General features: G+C 34.8%; 4 protein-coding genes across 4 annotated transcripts; 1 reads left to right on the top strand and 3 right to left on the bottom strand.

The window, feature by feature from the left end:
• Positions 1-1724: 1724 nt before the first annotated feature.
• LOC112082010 lies at positions 1725-2438 on the bottom strand. The gene has a single exon (XM_024149093.1). It carries the CDS (start codon positions 2436-2438, stop codon positions 1725-1727), a length of 714 nt encoding a protein of 237 aa, XP_024004861.1.
• A 1012-nt stretch (positions 2439-3450) lies between these two features.
• LOC112082009 lies at positions 3451-5136 on the bottom strand. Its single transcript, XM_024149092.1, has one exon. It carries the CDS (start codon positions 5134-5136, stop codon positions 3451-3453), a length of 1686 nt encoding a protein of 561 aa, XP_024004860.1.
• A 1100-nt stretch (positions 5137-6236) lies between these two features.
• Positions 6237-7274, top strand: LOC18029319 (F-box/kelch-repeat protein At5g51250). Its single transcript, XM_006414620.2, has 2 exons — positions 6237-6265; positions 6371-7274. Exons 1-2 carry the CDS (start codon positions 6237-6239, stop codon positions 7272-7274), a joined length of 933 nt encoding a protein of 310 aa, XP_006414683.2.
• A 3370-nt stretch (positions 7275-10644) lies between these two features.
• On the bottom strand, positions 10645-12263 carry LOC112082008 (clumping factor A-like). The gene is made up of 6 exons (XM_024149091.1): positions 12188-12263; positions 12014-12103; positions 11830-11904; positions 11457-11558; positions 10959-11362; positions 10645-10719 (listed from the first exon to the last, which is right to left on the bottom strand). The coding sequence occupies exons 1-6, from the start codon at positions 12261-12263 to the stop codon at positions 10645-10647; spliced, it is 822 nt and encodes a 273-aa protein (XP_024004859.1).
• Positions 12264-14572: the final 2309 nt, after the last annotated feature.

Genomic DNA, 14572 nt, shown 5'->3' with positions numbered 1-14572 from the left:
ATGGCAGATCTTCTTTCCCTTCCAGATAGCCGTAATGGTTCTTGTGGTTCACTATTCTCTTCTTGAATTATGACTGGTTCATTAATTGTACTTTCAGCTAGTGGGGTTTGTACATCATTATGGTGTTCTATTGTGCCATTTAACTGTGATGCAACAATAGGAACATCAACCATAGGTACAATACCAAGTGGAGGGACTTCAAATTGTATTTCTTGAATGTCAACCTTTCTTGGTTCACCACTCCCACTAGTTTCACCATTCTCAATGAACCGAGCATTACCCGTCTCAACTATTCTCGTACTATGGCTAGGACAGTAAAAGGTATACCCCTTTGATTTTTCAGGATAGCCAATGAAAAATCCACTGACAGTCCTTGAATCAAGTTTCTTTTCATGTGGGTTATATAGCCTTACTTCTACTGGACAACCCTAAACACGCAAATGCCTTAAACTAGGTTTCCTTCCTGTCCACAGTTCATAAGGGGTCTTAGGAACTGCCTTACTAGGAACCCGGTTAAGTACATACGTTGCAGTCCTTAATGCATATACCAACAAAGAAAGAGGTAAAGAACAATTACTTAACATGCTCCTAACCATATCCATTAAAGTACGATTCCGCCTCTCAACTACACCATTCTGCTGAGGTGTACCAGGCATTGTATACTGTGCACAAATGCCTTTCCTTTCAAGTAACTTTGCAAATGGACCTGGACATTGTCCACTTTCATCGAATTTTCCATAAAACTCACCACCTCTATCAGACCTCACAACCTTTACTTTTCTATCTAACTGCCTTTCCACTTCATCAATGAATACCTCTAGGACATTCACTGACTTGGACTTTTCATGCAGTAGATATGTATAACCATAACGTGAGTAATCATCGATAAAGGTGATAAAGTAATTTTCACCGCTCCAAGAAGGAGCATCAAAAGTGCCACAGATATCGGTATGTAGTAACTCAAGAAGCTGAGTGCTTCTAGTGGCTGGTTTCTTTACAATATGCTTAGTTTGCTTTCCTTTAATGCAATCTATGCATACATTTAGGTCACTGAAATCCAACTGAGGAAGAATCTCATTCTTTACCAACCTCATCATCCTTTCTTTGGAAATGTGACCTAATCTTTGATGCCACAAGAAAGCAGAACTTTCATCAGATGCACTACGCTTTATGCCTCGACTTTCAATATTAAATAGGAATTCAGAGAACTTTGAATCAAGATTGAACTTGTATAGTGAATCAAACAAAGTACCACTACCATAAAAGTAATCATTCCGGTACAATGAGAAAACACCATGTCCAACCCTAAAGTCAAAACCTAAATTGTCCAATCTACTTACGGAAACAAGATTTCTAGCACATTCAGGTACATAAAGACACCCTTCAAGATCCAAATGACACTTAGTGTCCATGATCAATCTATATGTCCCAATGCCCTCTATTCTTGCCTTCATCCTATTTCCCATGAACAAATACTGTTCAGGTCCTCTTATGGGCTGGATCGAACTGAATCCCTGTTTAATATGAGACACATGAGTAGTGGCACCAGAATCTAACCACCAAGTATTGTTAGGCACTTCAATAAGATTCAGTTCCGAGCAAACATAAACCTGATGCTTACCTTTCTTATCGAACCATGCCTTTCTTTTCGGACAATCTTTCTTGAAGTGTCCCATTTGCTTGCAAAAGAAACACTTCTTTTCCTTATGGATTTTGCTTTCAGGTCATTTCATGAAAGCCTTTCCTTTGTCCTTTCTACTTGGTTTTCCTTTATTGCTGCTGGCACTTCCATGACCTACGAGGTTTGCAACTAGATCATTCATCTTCTTTAATCTCCCTTCCTCTTGAACCAGCATAGCCTTTAATTCCTTAAAGTTCCACTTATCCTTAATGGTGTTGTAATTCACTTGAAACTGGCTAAACTCAAAAGGTAGAGAGTTCATGATGAATTGGACCAAGAACTGTTCATGAACCTCCATTCCCAAGGTCGTTAACTTTGCTGCCAAGTTAGACATGTGCGTCACATGATCATGGATTGGCTGAGACCAGTCAAACTTTCTTGTAGTAAGCTCGTTCATTAAGCTTCCTACAATTGACTTGTCAGCCAAATCCGAGTGGGAACACTCCTTAATTTTCTGTAAGAATTCCTTTGCTTTCTCTGTCTTAGGCATAGATGGCTTAATACTTTCCACCATCGTCATCTTCATGAGGTTCAAACTCAGCCTGTTAGATCGCTCCCATCTCTCATATCGAGACTTTTCAGATTCAGAGCTATCTTCTGTAATGGCTGAGGGCTCCTCATCAGTTAATATGGCAGAGTCCAATGCCATAACACCCAGTGTAAACCGGATCTGTTCGAACCATTCCCCATAATTAAGCCCATTGAACTTTATGACAGAGTTAGCAGATGCAAACAAATTTGATGAAGCTGCAAACATTTATACATGCTTACCCATTAGTGCTTTGAGACTTTAATACAGATGCAAAATCCGTGATAAAAACTTTAAAGTTTGAATTTAAGTAACCTTTGGGCAATACTTAAATGCATACACTTTCATCGATACTAAATTTAAACTTTTATAATTAATCAAATCATACGCAAGTCAAATAAGTATGCTACCTTTAGGTATGCATATTATTGACTATAGTAAGAAATGATTAATCTTTTTCGTATTACAAACTATATTCAATGATCCACCTTTGGGTGATCTCCTAGAATATAGATAGTAAACTAATTGATCAATCAAAACTTTAATGTCATTTATAGCATCTCTTTAATCATGATCAATTATAAATTTTATTACCTTTTAATGTATATATGTAATATAACAAGGCCACTTTGGTGACTAACATGTTATATACAATATAAACATTAAAATTTTAATGGATAAAATATATATATATATATATATATATATTATTGTGTTAATATTTCATAACACAAATTATCCTTTTATTCAAATGCACAGCGGAAAATTTTAAATTACCCATGATTATGGATTCTGTTCACATTTATGAATCCACTCATGCAAATATTTTATGCTCTTATATACGTGTCTTAAGTTACTACATAAAAATCTTTATTATGCAGAAGTTTTATTCTTTCTTAAATAACTGCATGTCTTCAGTTTAATGGTGTTTTCATAAATTATGATTTTACTATGTAGAGCGACGTGAACAAAAGAACGGTTACATGCATATAACTTTTCATGCATAGCAGTATTATTGTTTATTCTCCAACACCACTAAAATTACGTTTCGAGTATGCCTTACACATGCATGCAGTTTTGTTTAATTATGCATGCAAACTTCCAGAATTATGCCGATATGCATGCGATCATGAGAACAAAAAACTTTTCATGCATAAACGGTTACTTTATTAACGGCGTTATTACTATTCTTCTACTTTTCAATTGTGATTTTTTTTTATCGAAATGTTCCTTCATTTGATTAATTCATAAGCGGCCCAAGAGTAGCCCGGATCTCAGAAAAGACCCACAAACAGTTTTTTGCTACACGATCCGCCAAAGAATTAGCTTCACGGGGAATAAACACAAAGTCCACAAAATCAAAAGATCTTTTCATCTTCTTGATGTCTTGTAACACACCGTAGATCTCTGCTATGTTGATCTCCAAATTGATGCTCTTGTTGAGATTTTCGGAGTCCGAAGCGATCCATATTCGCTGAATGCCTCTATCCAGTGCAGATTGAAGCGACCTTCGGAGTGCCAACCCTTCTGCAACCAGAGCAGAACCCACTGGTGCATGTGCTTCCGATCCTGTGAGGAGGGTGTTTCCCTGTTCGTCCTGGAGAACCCAGCCTAATCCTGCGGCGAGAGTTGCACTGTTCCATGCTCCATCGACAAAACATCTGATCGAGTTCGTCGGGATTGGTGGTCTCCATGCTCTCCTCGTTGATTCAGGTATTGATTGTTTTACTGGTTGTGCTTCTTGCCACTCTCTAGCTCCTTTGACGATGTTGGATATTGTTTCTAGTGGAGTGAATGATCTCTCATTAAAGACTCTTCTGTTCCGTGATGTCCAGATATTCCACAGGATCCAGGGGTAAAGAGGTCCGCGACCAACTCCCGAAGGAGGGAGGCAGATCAGATGTCGCGAGGCTCTAATCCCGGAAATGATATCCAGGATCTGGGTTGTGTCAAGTGAGCTCGAGGTGGGGATCTGGTTCCATATTTCCACAGCAAAGGGACAATGAAAGAATAGGTGTACCTCTGATTCCGAGGCTCCACAGTGAATGCAGGAAGAATCCGAGATAACCTTTCGTTTGACAAGATTGTCTCCTAGCGGTAAGGCTCTTTTCACTAGTTTCCATAGAAACAGCTTTAATTTCTCTGAAGACGTTTCTTGCCAAATCTCCTTATTCCAATCAAAGTCTTCTCTTATATCTGTTGAGAGTGTGTTCATGATCGGTTGTGGCAGTGATGAATGGTATCCCGATCTTGTCGTGTAGTTTCCGGAGGGATGTGGTGTCCAGATGAATCTGTCTTCCACGTCCGTGTGGCTTAGCTTGATGCACTTTATCTCAGTTTCAAACTCGGGTAGTATCTCCCTGATCATATCTTCTTTCCATTCTTTTGTATCTTCGTTGATCAGGTCTGAGACTTTCAAATTGTAAACGTGTTCCAGGGCTGGCCCTATTGGCTTACGGAGCTGGGACGTGGATATCCAGTTTTCTTCCCATAGACTTGTTGTTTTGCCATTACCAATGGCTTTTCCCAACCTTTTCTTCAGTAAGTCACTTCCCACTATTATTCCTTTCCATCCGTGTGATGATGCATCTTGCAAATCTGCCTCCAAGAAATTAGAGCTCATGAAGTATTTCCCTTTTAGAATTCGGTGCAGGAGACAGTCTGGGTTCATTAGCATTCTACAGCTCAATTTGGCTAGCATTGCATCATTAAAGGTTTGTATCTCTCGAAATCCCAGTCCTCCTTCCTTTTTACTTCTCGCTAGCCTGTGCCAGGCGATCCAGCACATCTTTTTAGTATCTGGATCCGCGTCCCACCAGAATCTCGTTAACACAGACTGGATTCTGTTGCATAGGTTGATCGGGAGCTTGAAACAAGACATTGGATAGGTTGGCATTGACGATAGGACAGATTTGAGGAGAACCATCTTTCCCGCACTGGAAAGGAGTTTTGTTGATCTAGCAATTGCTTTCTGTCTTATTCGATCCACAATGGAGCTGAAAAGATCCTTTTTCTTCCTTCCAAAATGCTCAGGTAGGCCTAGGTATTTGCCTACTCCTCCTTCATTTTCGATTTCCAGGATCTGTTTAGCCCTTGCTCTTATAGCTTGAGAAGTTTTCCTTGAGAAAGTTATAGCTGACTTCTGACAGTTTATTTTTTGCCCTGATGCTTTCTCATATTTGTTTAGGATACTCTTCAATGTCTTACAGCTTTTGAGGTTCGGTAAGTGATCTTTTTCTCATCGTCAAAAATAGTAACCGTCAACAATAAACCCAGAATTTCTAAATGATGCAGTAAAATGGTGTTCATGCGTCTTTTCATTATTATATATACAAGCCCATACATGCATATATAAATTCAGATTCATGCGACAATGAATCTTGATCCAGTAAACATAACAATTTATGGAACAAGTCTTACGTTCATGGTTGCATGATCAGAATTCGATTATGTTTTGTTCATGAACACATATTTTAATTGGTGAATAAATTAAACCTAGTTTGGCTCTGATACCACATGTGAATTACTTTAATGATTTCAATTATGAAATCTACTTCCCAAGACCTACTAGATTTGATTTAATTCAACCACAGCAATTACTTGTAGATGAAGAAAGACTAACCTTGATCCATATCTTCAATAGGCTTGAATGTGGAATCAATTCATCAATTGACTTATCCTCCCTTTCTCCTCTTTTATTTTTTTTAATGATTCTTCTGATGGATGAAGAATCTTAAACTCTCTCTCTTAATCTTGTGTTTATCGATGGATACCTTTCTAAAATGGTGGTTATGTACTTTTATAATAATGATTACACCTTATTAGTGAAACAACACTAATGAAACCACACGTCTTTAAGTTGCACCTTTTCGTCTATATACATATATGTTATATATATGTTGTACTTTTATGTGATTATGTTTTTAATCAACCACACAATATATAACATACATATATATATAAGATAAACACTTGTATAATTTAATCAAGGTAAGGGAGAAAGGTTATCAATACACCCAGATTCTAATGACTTTAATCGAAACCGATCCATCACGGTATCGTCTTTTATATTAGAATCTTAAACTTTGATATGAACTTGATCTTTACAATTAAACCGAAAGACACATAGGTCACATAAGAATATAAATATTCTTACATAGGTCACTCTTGGGAAACACCGAGAATATTCTCTATGTGTGCTTAGACCTATATCCTTGTTCTCGATGGTACACTCTCTGTCAAACCCTAACCAATGACACCAGTGAGGAGAAGAAGTCCAGTGGGTATGTTTTGGCTCCCCTCGCGATTCCCCATTCTCCTCATGCTCGCCCTTCGGGTCTCGTAGCGGTTGGTTCAAATATCTACAACATTGAGCACTCTTCTTGTGTGTCGATTCTGAATTGTCTGTCTCACACGTGGAGCGAGGCTCCATGCTTGCGGGAGAAGGTATCTTCACTTTCTGCTAGCGTCGTTGATCAAAAGATTTATGTTGCAGGAAGAATCTGCAAAGGTCTCTATTACTGCAAGAACTCGTTCGAGGTGTTCGACACAAAAACACAAATTTGGGATCCTGACCCCATCCCTTGCGAATACAGTTTTGTGAACCCCAGAAGTGCATGTATTGACGGGAAGTTCTATGTGAATGCTGGCACAAACGTGGTTGCTTACGATTCCAAGGAAGGTAGGTGGGACCTGGATAGAGGAAATATGATTGATCATATGCATTTTGATTGTTATTGCGAGATAGAGAACGTTCTCTACTCTGCTTATTATGGAGTGTTGAGATGGTATGACACCAAGGTAAGAAAGTGGAGATCTGTGATGGGTTTGCTAGATCTACCTGAGTTCCATCGTAATATTCATGTTAGATTGGCTGATCATGGTGGAAACATGGCGGTTATGTGGAGAGGGGATTTGCTTGATTCTAGCCCTAGTACTGGCTTCTATAAGAAGAAGTTTTGGTGTGCAGAGATTGCGCTTAAAAGACGCCTTTCACGTGAAATTCTAGGGATAGTTGAGTGGTGTGATCATGTGCTTACGGACTGTAATCATATGGTCTCGTGAAGGTTCTTGCTGTTACGGTTTGATGAATATGGCTTTGTCTCTTGTTTCAATTCTAATAATTTGATGTCGTTCTTTGATTGTTAAGCTTATCTTGGTGATCTAAATTTGTTTTCGTGTTGAATAGACCGAGTTCTCTTTATTTCATTCGTAAAAAGAAAACAACACAATTTGAAGAGTATTTGATGAATATCTATAATTTTGAGTGGTTAATTTTTCAGCAGAAGGAGATGAAACTACCTTTGATCAAATATCCTTGCTCCACAATTAGTTTTTGTGTCCTATCTTTTATAACTAGGGTCGCTAGTGTTTTTTATCTTTACTAGGTCTGCGGCGCGCGGACACAATCAACATACAAATTTTATTATAATTTGATTTTAGAAATTCTTGTAATATAATCATCATATTTTATTTTCAATAATTGAGACTAAAATATTGTATAAACATAAATCATAAAAATACTAAATATTCATTACTATTATTTTAAATCGATTAATATCAATCGTATATTAGATTATTGAAAATCGTATCTACCTATTAAGTAATATTATAATAAACGACTATCAAATATAATTAGTAATAATAATAAAGAATAATTAAATTGTAGATGAAAATATAATAAAAAGAAATATCAAAATAAATAATAAGATCCAACACGCAAGTTTTAAGTTATATAAATATTTATACAAAGAAATTAAGAGAACACTACTCCATTAAGTATTGTTATATATATCTGGTTTAGGAGTGCCTTTTTATTCTTGTTACGACTTGTGTCTAAAATGTGCTTCACCTCTCCCGAATCCTGGAAGTGTAAGAGACATATACATATGTAAGGGTTGTTGTATATACTAAATTCTCCAATTATCATTTTCAGAATACTTACTTTCTCTTAAAAATCAGGGCATCATCAATGTTAGGATCAAGGAGAAGACAGGAAAAACCAATTGCTTCATGTGAATGGATAGTTCTTTCATCTACACGCATAAAATGATTTATAGGAAATATACATGCAATATAAAACATATATGGGACAAAATGAAAATAATAATGACATATGCTTGATTATCCATATCTTCTTTTTTATTTACACTCCAATCGGTTAAAACAGAAACCGCAAAATGACCAATGAATCTTTTGGTTCTTTTTTTGATATCAGCGGCAAATTTTCCATATGCGATACATTTCAACTTCACATCCCTTTGATTTAAACAATTTAAGTTACAAATTTGTTACCAAGACATAGTGATCGTGAGAGAAAATATAACTTACTCGAGATCTGTGATGGTGAAAGTTATTTTCTGAACAATCTCTCCATCAGGGTTATTTCTGTTTCAATGTTGCTAACATTTTCCATCACACCAATGAGATCTACAAATCAATTATGAGAGAAAAATTTATCATAAATGAACTTCATATATTTTTTTTCTATATATGTACAAATTTATAGATGAAAACACTAAAACGAATATTATAAGTTAATCTTACCAACAGGATACAACTGAGCGTAAGGAACTCTGTATATCTCACTAAAAGGGACAAATTTCATAAAGGGATCCATTGTCAATCGTCGTAGGCTTGAGACTTCTGTCTCAGTAGTGAGAACGATCTGATAATTGTGTCTCGTTGTCCTTCCCTCATTTTTCCATTCAAATGATATCAAGCCGAATTTATACAATTCAAACCACAGTCATTCAGTCCCAACACGGTAAAAATATGGAAAGGCGAGGTTACCACATGAAGCAATAATTCTGTAACCCTATATACAATGAATTTTTAAAAGATATCAAACAAACAATAAATATAGACAAAACAGTTATATATTCATATTAGATAATACTTACATTTTCGTCGACTAAAATGAAATTCATCCCTGGTAAGCCTTGTCGATCAGGTTTATTCCATCTTTTCAAAATTTTGACACGGATTTTCCAATCTCGTCTCGATGCATATAACTCATCAACAAAGTTATATGTAGCCATGGAGATAATGTTTTGAAAAAGTCAAAGAAATGGTTGGGAAGAAGGATTAGTAAATTAAACCGAAATTAGAATAAATTATTATTTATTAATAATTACAAAACAGACTTGTAAATACCAAAAAATGTGTCTAACAAAACTAATAATGCATCTGGATTATCAATTTTGAATCCTTATACTCGGTCCAATCCATTAGACACCATTTGTATCCAGTCCATCTAATTTCTCCCTAATCTTGAAATTTTAATAACAAAAAACAGATATACATAATATTGGCAAATTACTGTTACGCAATTTAGACAGATCTAAATATTGTTTTTTTTCTTCATAAATCAATTTAGATAACACAGAGAAACATACTTACCTATTGCGCAAGGTTAAAATTTCAGCAATCGGTGAATCAGTGATAAAACGGGACACACCATCATCATCATGATCCTTGATAGACACATTCTCTAATATATATATATATATATATATTAGAATATTATTACATTATATACTACGATTTTATAACTAACATATTGATATATCATCAGAAAAAAAACATACACCCGTCAATTGCTACACACCAATCAGTTAACACACATATAGCAAAGGGACCTTCATATTCTCTACACTTATCTCTTATTTCAGTTGCCAACTCACCGTGTGCAACACACTCAAGCATAAATTTCCTATATTTTGACAAGCAATGTAGTTAAGAATTAGTTAGTTAGACTTCAAACATATAGTTTGAGATATACTTACTCGTCATCTATTATCTTAAATCGAATTGATGATGAAGTCGTTCCATCCTGATCACAACGTCTCCAAGATGCATAAAAGCTTTTAGCCATCTCACCGAATAATTCACAACTCAAATTAACACTACTAAATTAAAACACGTCACACATAATCAGGTAGACAGAACAAATAAAACGATAATATACAGTTTAAAAACACTCAGGAGACAGTACCGTTTATCCCTCAGACAGAATGTTACAGTTGAATATGCACCCCATTTTTCAGAATCATATACATCCTTACATGGACTGCCATAGGAAGGAACAGGATGCTCTCCAGAGAGTAAACCACATCACGTCCCAGATCGACTTACATTTAAGACACAACCTATCAAATCTTCATAGACAATAAAAACTAAACCATATTAACATCAGCAACATAATAATAACGAAATTCAATATCTAAACCGAAAATAAACACACTAACTAAATAGTCATCATCATGGGCACGATCCAATATCCTTTGAAAATCAACGAAGTCGAAATAACTGTTTTCACTCCACGTGAAGTCTTGTCAATGATAGTTGATGGTAGGAACAATATTTTGTATCTATGAGAAATCAGTCTACAACTATCCTCACACTCGATAACAGAAAAACAACTGATAATAATCTAACTACCAACATCTATGCGAGACGCTGCGACATCGATCTCACCATCTCTAACAGTGGCCTGAATTTTAACACCCTGTGAATAAAACAGTCAATTAGACATCAACACAATTTTATAATATTTTTTTTCCATAATATAATAAATACTTGTTCATCCAATAATATGAGCTCCAAGGAAGAACGTTTCAAAATTAGCATATGGACCCACGTCTGTAAAACCTTAACAAAGATAGTACAACCATCTTTGGAAGGTCTCCAACGGGACACACACCCTCCAAAACACATTTAACCAAGAGAAACTGTATAAGTACACACCGAATTCTGGTGTCTCGATATACTAATATTCTTTTCGATGAGTATATCATTCGGTTCGACGTTTTGGTGATCCTCACTATCATTGTCACTCTCAGTCTCATCATCCAACATAACATCTTCATCATCATCCTCATCATCATCAGTCGAATCAGCATCGTCATCATCTTCATCTTCATCATCATCATCACCACTATCACCTTCCGAGTTATCACTTGAACCATCAGATCCTTCACAAGACTCACCGTCGTCAATAAAATCATCTTCAGAATCGTATTCATCTGTTTGGTTCATATCATCGGTATCATCGTGCGACTTGGCATCAGACCCCATGTAATCCTCAAAACCATAATCATCATCAGTACCACGGCCAGATAGCACCTCGGTATCATCAGACTCATTATCTTCTGCATAGATAAATATATGAAAAAACAACGTAGTTAGAATTTAAAAATAAATATTAAAAAAGGGGAAAAATGGTGCTCAAAGCAAAAAATGAACCATTGAAACCATTAGATTCTTTATTTATAATCCAAGCATTCCTTGCAAAATCCCAAAGAAAGGTCTTGTGAGCATGATCGCTCGAATTAACATGATCAGAACCTAAATGCACAAAACGAACATCAGAACAAACATAAACACATATAAAATTTAATATACATCATTAACAAAATGATATTACATGAAGAGGAGAAATACCTCCTTTGATCAAAACTTCTGATCAAGAATAGATATATAATACGCAGAATCAAGATCCATATAAAAAATGAATACGTTCGTAGATTAATATATAGTAAAGATACGAAATTGTAAGATTAAGATACAACACTACGAAAGGTACAAAATTGTAAGATTAATATACAGTACTACGAACCTTCAATTACAGGATTATATGTCCGCAAGGTCCACTCGTCGATAGCAAGATCCATAAGTAACTTGCATGGATAACCTAAAAATACAAAATAATTACTAATAAGTAGTATAACTTGCATGAATAACCTAAAAAGGCACAACAACCTTTTTTGTGATATCGACGAAAACGTATGGAGTTACGTAACGATAATCAGATATCTCTTTTTGATTCATATCCTGGCGATATGAATTCAACATAGATCTTAACTCGCGAGCATAAGCCTGGTTATCAAAACCTATGGACAAAAAAAAATTTAGAATCATTAAAAACGTAGAGAGCATATATATTATTATTAATTTGAGGAGAGCTAGATATATACCCGAAGCAGTAGACGAAACTTCCCAAGTAATCATGACTTTCGATGGATGATCAAAGCTGTACTTAGACGAATACATGGTTAGGTTTGCATGCAAATAGACAAACATGATAAATATTTTCTAAAGAGATCCAAAACGTTAATGCTATTATAAAAACCCTAGCAAAATAAATATGGAACTTTAACAGAGAAACTGTAAATTATGAGACGATTGTTTTAAAACACTCATATTTATACGTGTAAACAACCTAGGGTTTATTTTTTTATGAAAAATACTAAAAGGTAATTCTTGTTCTATATACGATATTATCTTCCCATGAATTTTATAGTTATTAACTATAAAAAATGTAAAGATTCCATTCTAGATAATAACAAAGGAAATTATAACATATTTCCGTTTGCAAAATATTTAAAACACTCATATTTATACGTGTAAACAACTTAGGGTTTATTTTTTTATGAAAAATACTAAAAGGTAATTCTTGTTCTATATACGATATTATCTTCCCATGAATTTTATAGTTATTAACTATAAAAAATGTAAATATTTCATTCTAGATCATAACAAAGTAAATTATGACATATTTTCGTTTCCAAAATATTTAGCAAATAAAAATTATTTCCAAACATTGAATTGTAACAAAATCTAAAAATTAAAAAAATATAACTCCATGACTTGAACCCGTGAGCTTTCACTGAACGGACAAAGCACCTAACCAACACAGCTACCATCTCATTCAGTGTAAATGATATATTGGAAGGTATGTATAATGTTTCTATATTTCCACGTAAAGTTACCAATTGCCAAAACCCTAAAACAAATCGTAAAAAAAAATAGTAAATGAATATAAGCGGAGACAGAAAATATTTATTTATATAGAAAACGATTCCGGGTTTATGTGTTTCCTTATTTATTTGTTCATTATTGATGTGATCAACTATTTCTTTATAATTATCACAAACATGGGCTTGTGCTCACTTTTCTCTAGATCTGATCCACGATTGGTTAAAAAATTGATTTAGAAAGAAAGAAATTTAGAAAAAAAACACAATTAAAGTAGTCTAAGATTCGAACTTGCTACCTATGAGATAAGAATTCGGGTCACTAACCATTGTAGTTTGTGTTATTTTTTTTGTTAACCAATCAGCAGTTAAATATATATTTTTATTGTCGACAAAAAATGGTATTATGTCATATATTTTCTGTGGGCTCTACTCCATGTTTTGTTGTGTATTAATTATGTAATATTTCCTTTTAATCAGATTTTTTTTAATTGCAGAATAATCAACTGATCAATCAGAATAAAGTATTTTCATTAATGGCAGAAATGTAATTTAACACATTCCACCAAAACAACAGAAAAATAATAATAATAAATTTATATCAACCAATCAAAATATAACATCAACTGACCAATCAGAACCTAAGAATTTCATTAATCAAAACGACATCAAAAGCTGTGCATTGAACCACAGCTCAAATCACTTTGCAAATACTATAATAGATATTTTACGAAGTGTATACTTAGACTATTTGTGTATATATTTTTTTGGTACAATATAAAAATTCTATTACTAATTTTCGTTTTCTACAAAGAAAACAAGAAACAAAAAATAGCAAAAATAACAAAAGCAATCTACAACTAATGAACAACCACGACCAAAAACAGCCACCCATCAAACAACCGGATAAGGAAACAAGAGAGCAGTGGAGCGAGTAGCGAACAGTAGGAAGGGAAGCTCCTCTCAACAAAACCTGCAATGTTACCACGAGAATCGGAAACCATGCAGGCCTGTCCTCAAAAACCTAGAACACAATGCCTATAGCTTCACCACGAACTTAGAAAACCTTCTTCATACTGATGAGAAAGCTGTTTTCATACACCACTGGACACTCGCGGGTAGAAATTGGTGTACCTCGCACGCAAGTAAGATAGCAAACGCAAACAGCCACACTAAGTCGAGGCCACCAAAATTCCCCGCTATACGAGTCTACAAGGAACTGATGCAAAGGAGACTCATCCCGTGCAATGCTACCAATACCACAAACCAAATGTATATATCTTAATATGATTGCATTAAATCTACATAAAATGTATGTATTATATGCTTAATTCTTAGGAACATGGAACACGAGATCTTCTAAATCATCCCCAAGCTCTCATCAATCCAATACGATTGACTCTATCACGTGTCTTCAAGAACACGAGATCTTCTAAATGACTTGATTTTTTTTTTTAAAATAACTTGATTTTGTTGTTGAAAGAAAACATATCACCACAAATGGAGGATAATGTAAGAAATCATCAACGAACAAACATGGTTCATGTAAGTAAAAGTCAATTAACACTCCAAAACATAAAAAGAGACAAGAGAAAAAGGAAGTTC

This window comes from Eutrema salsugineum, unplaced genomic scaffold, assembly GCF_000478725.1.
Source record: "Eutrema salsugineum unplaced genomic scaffold, Eutsalg1_0 scaffold_1, whole genome shotgun sequence".
Taxonomy (NCBI): domain Eukaryota; kingdom Viridiplantae; phylum Streptophyta; class Magnoliopsida; order Brassicales; family Brassicaceae; genus Eutrema; species Eutrema salsugineum.
Note: the sequence above shows the minus strand (reverse complement) of the source record. Positions and strands in the feature narration are given on the sequence as shown.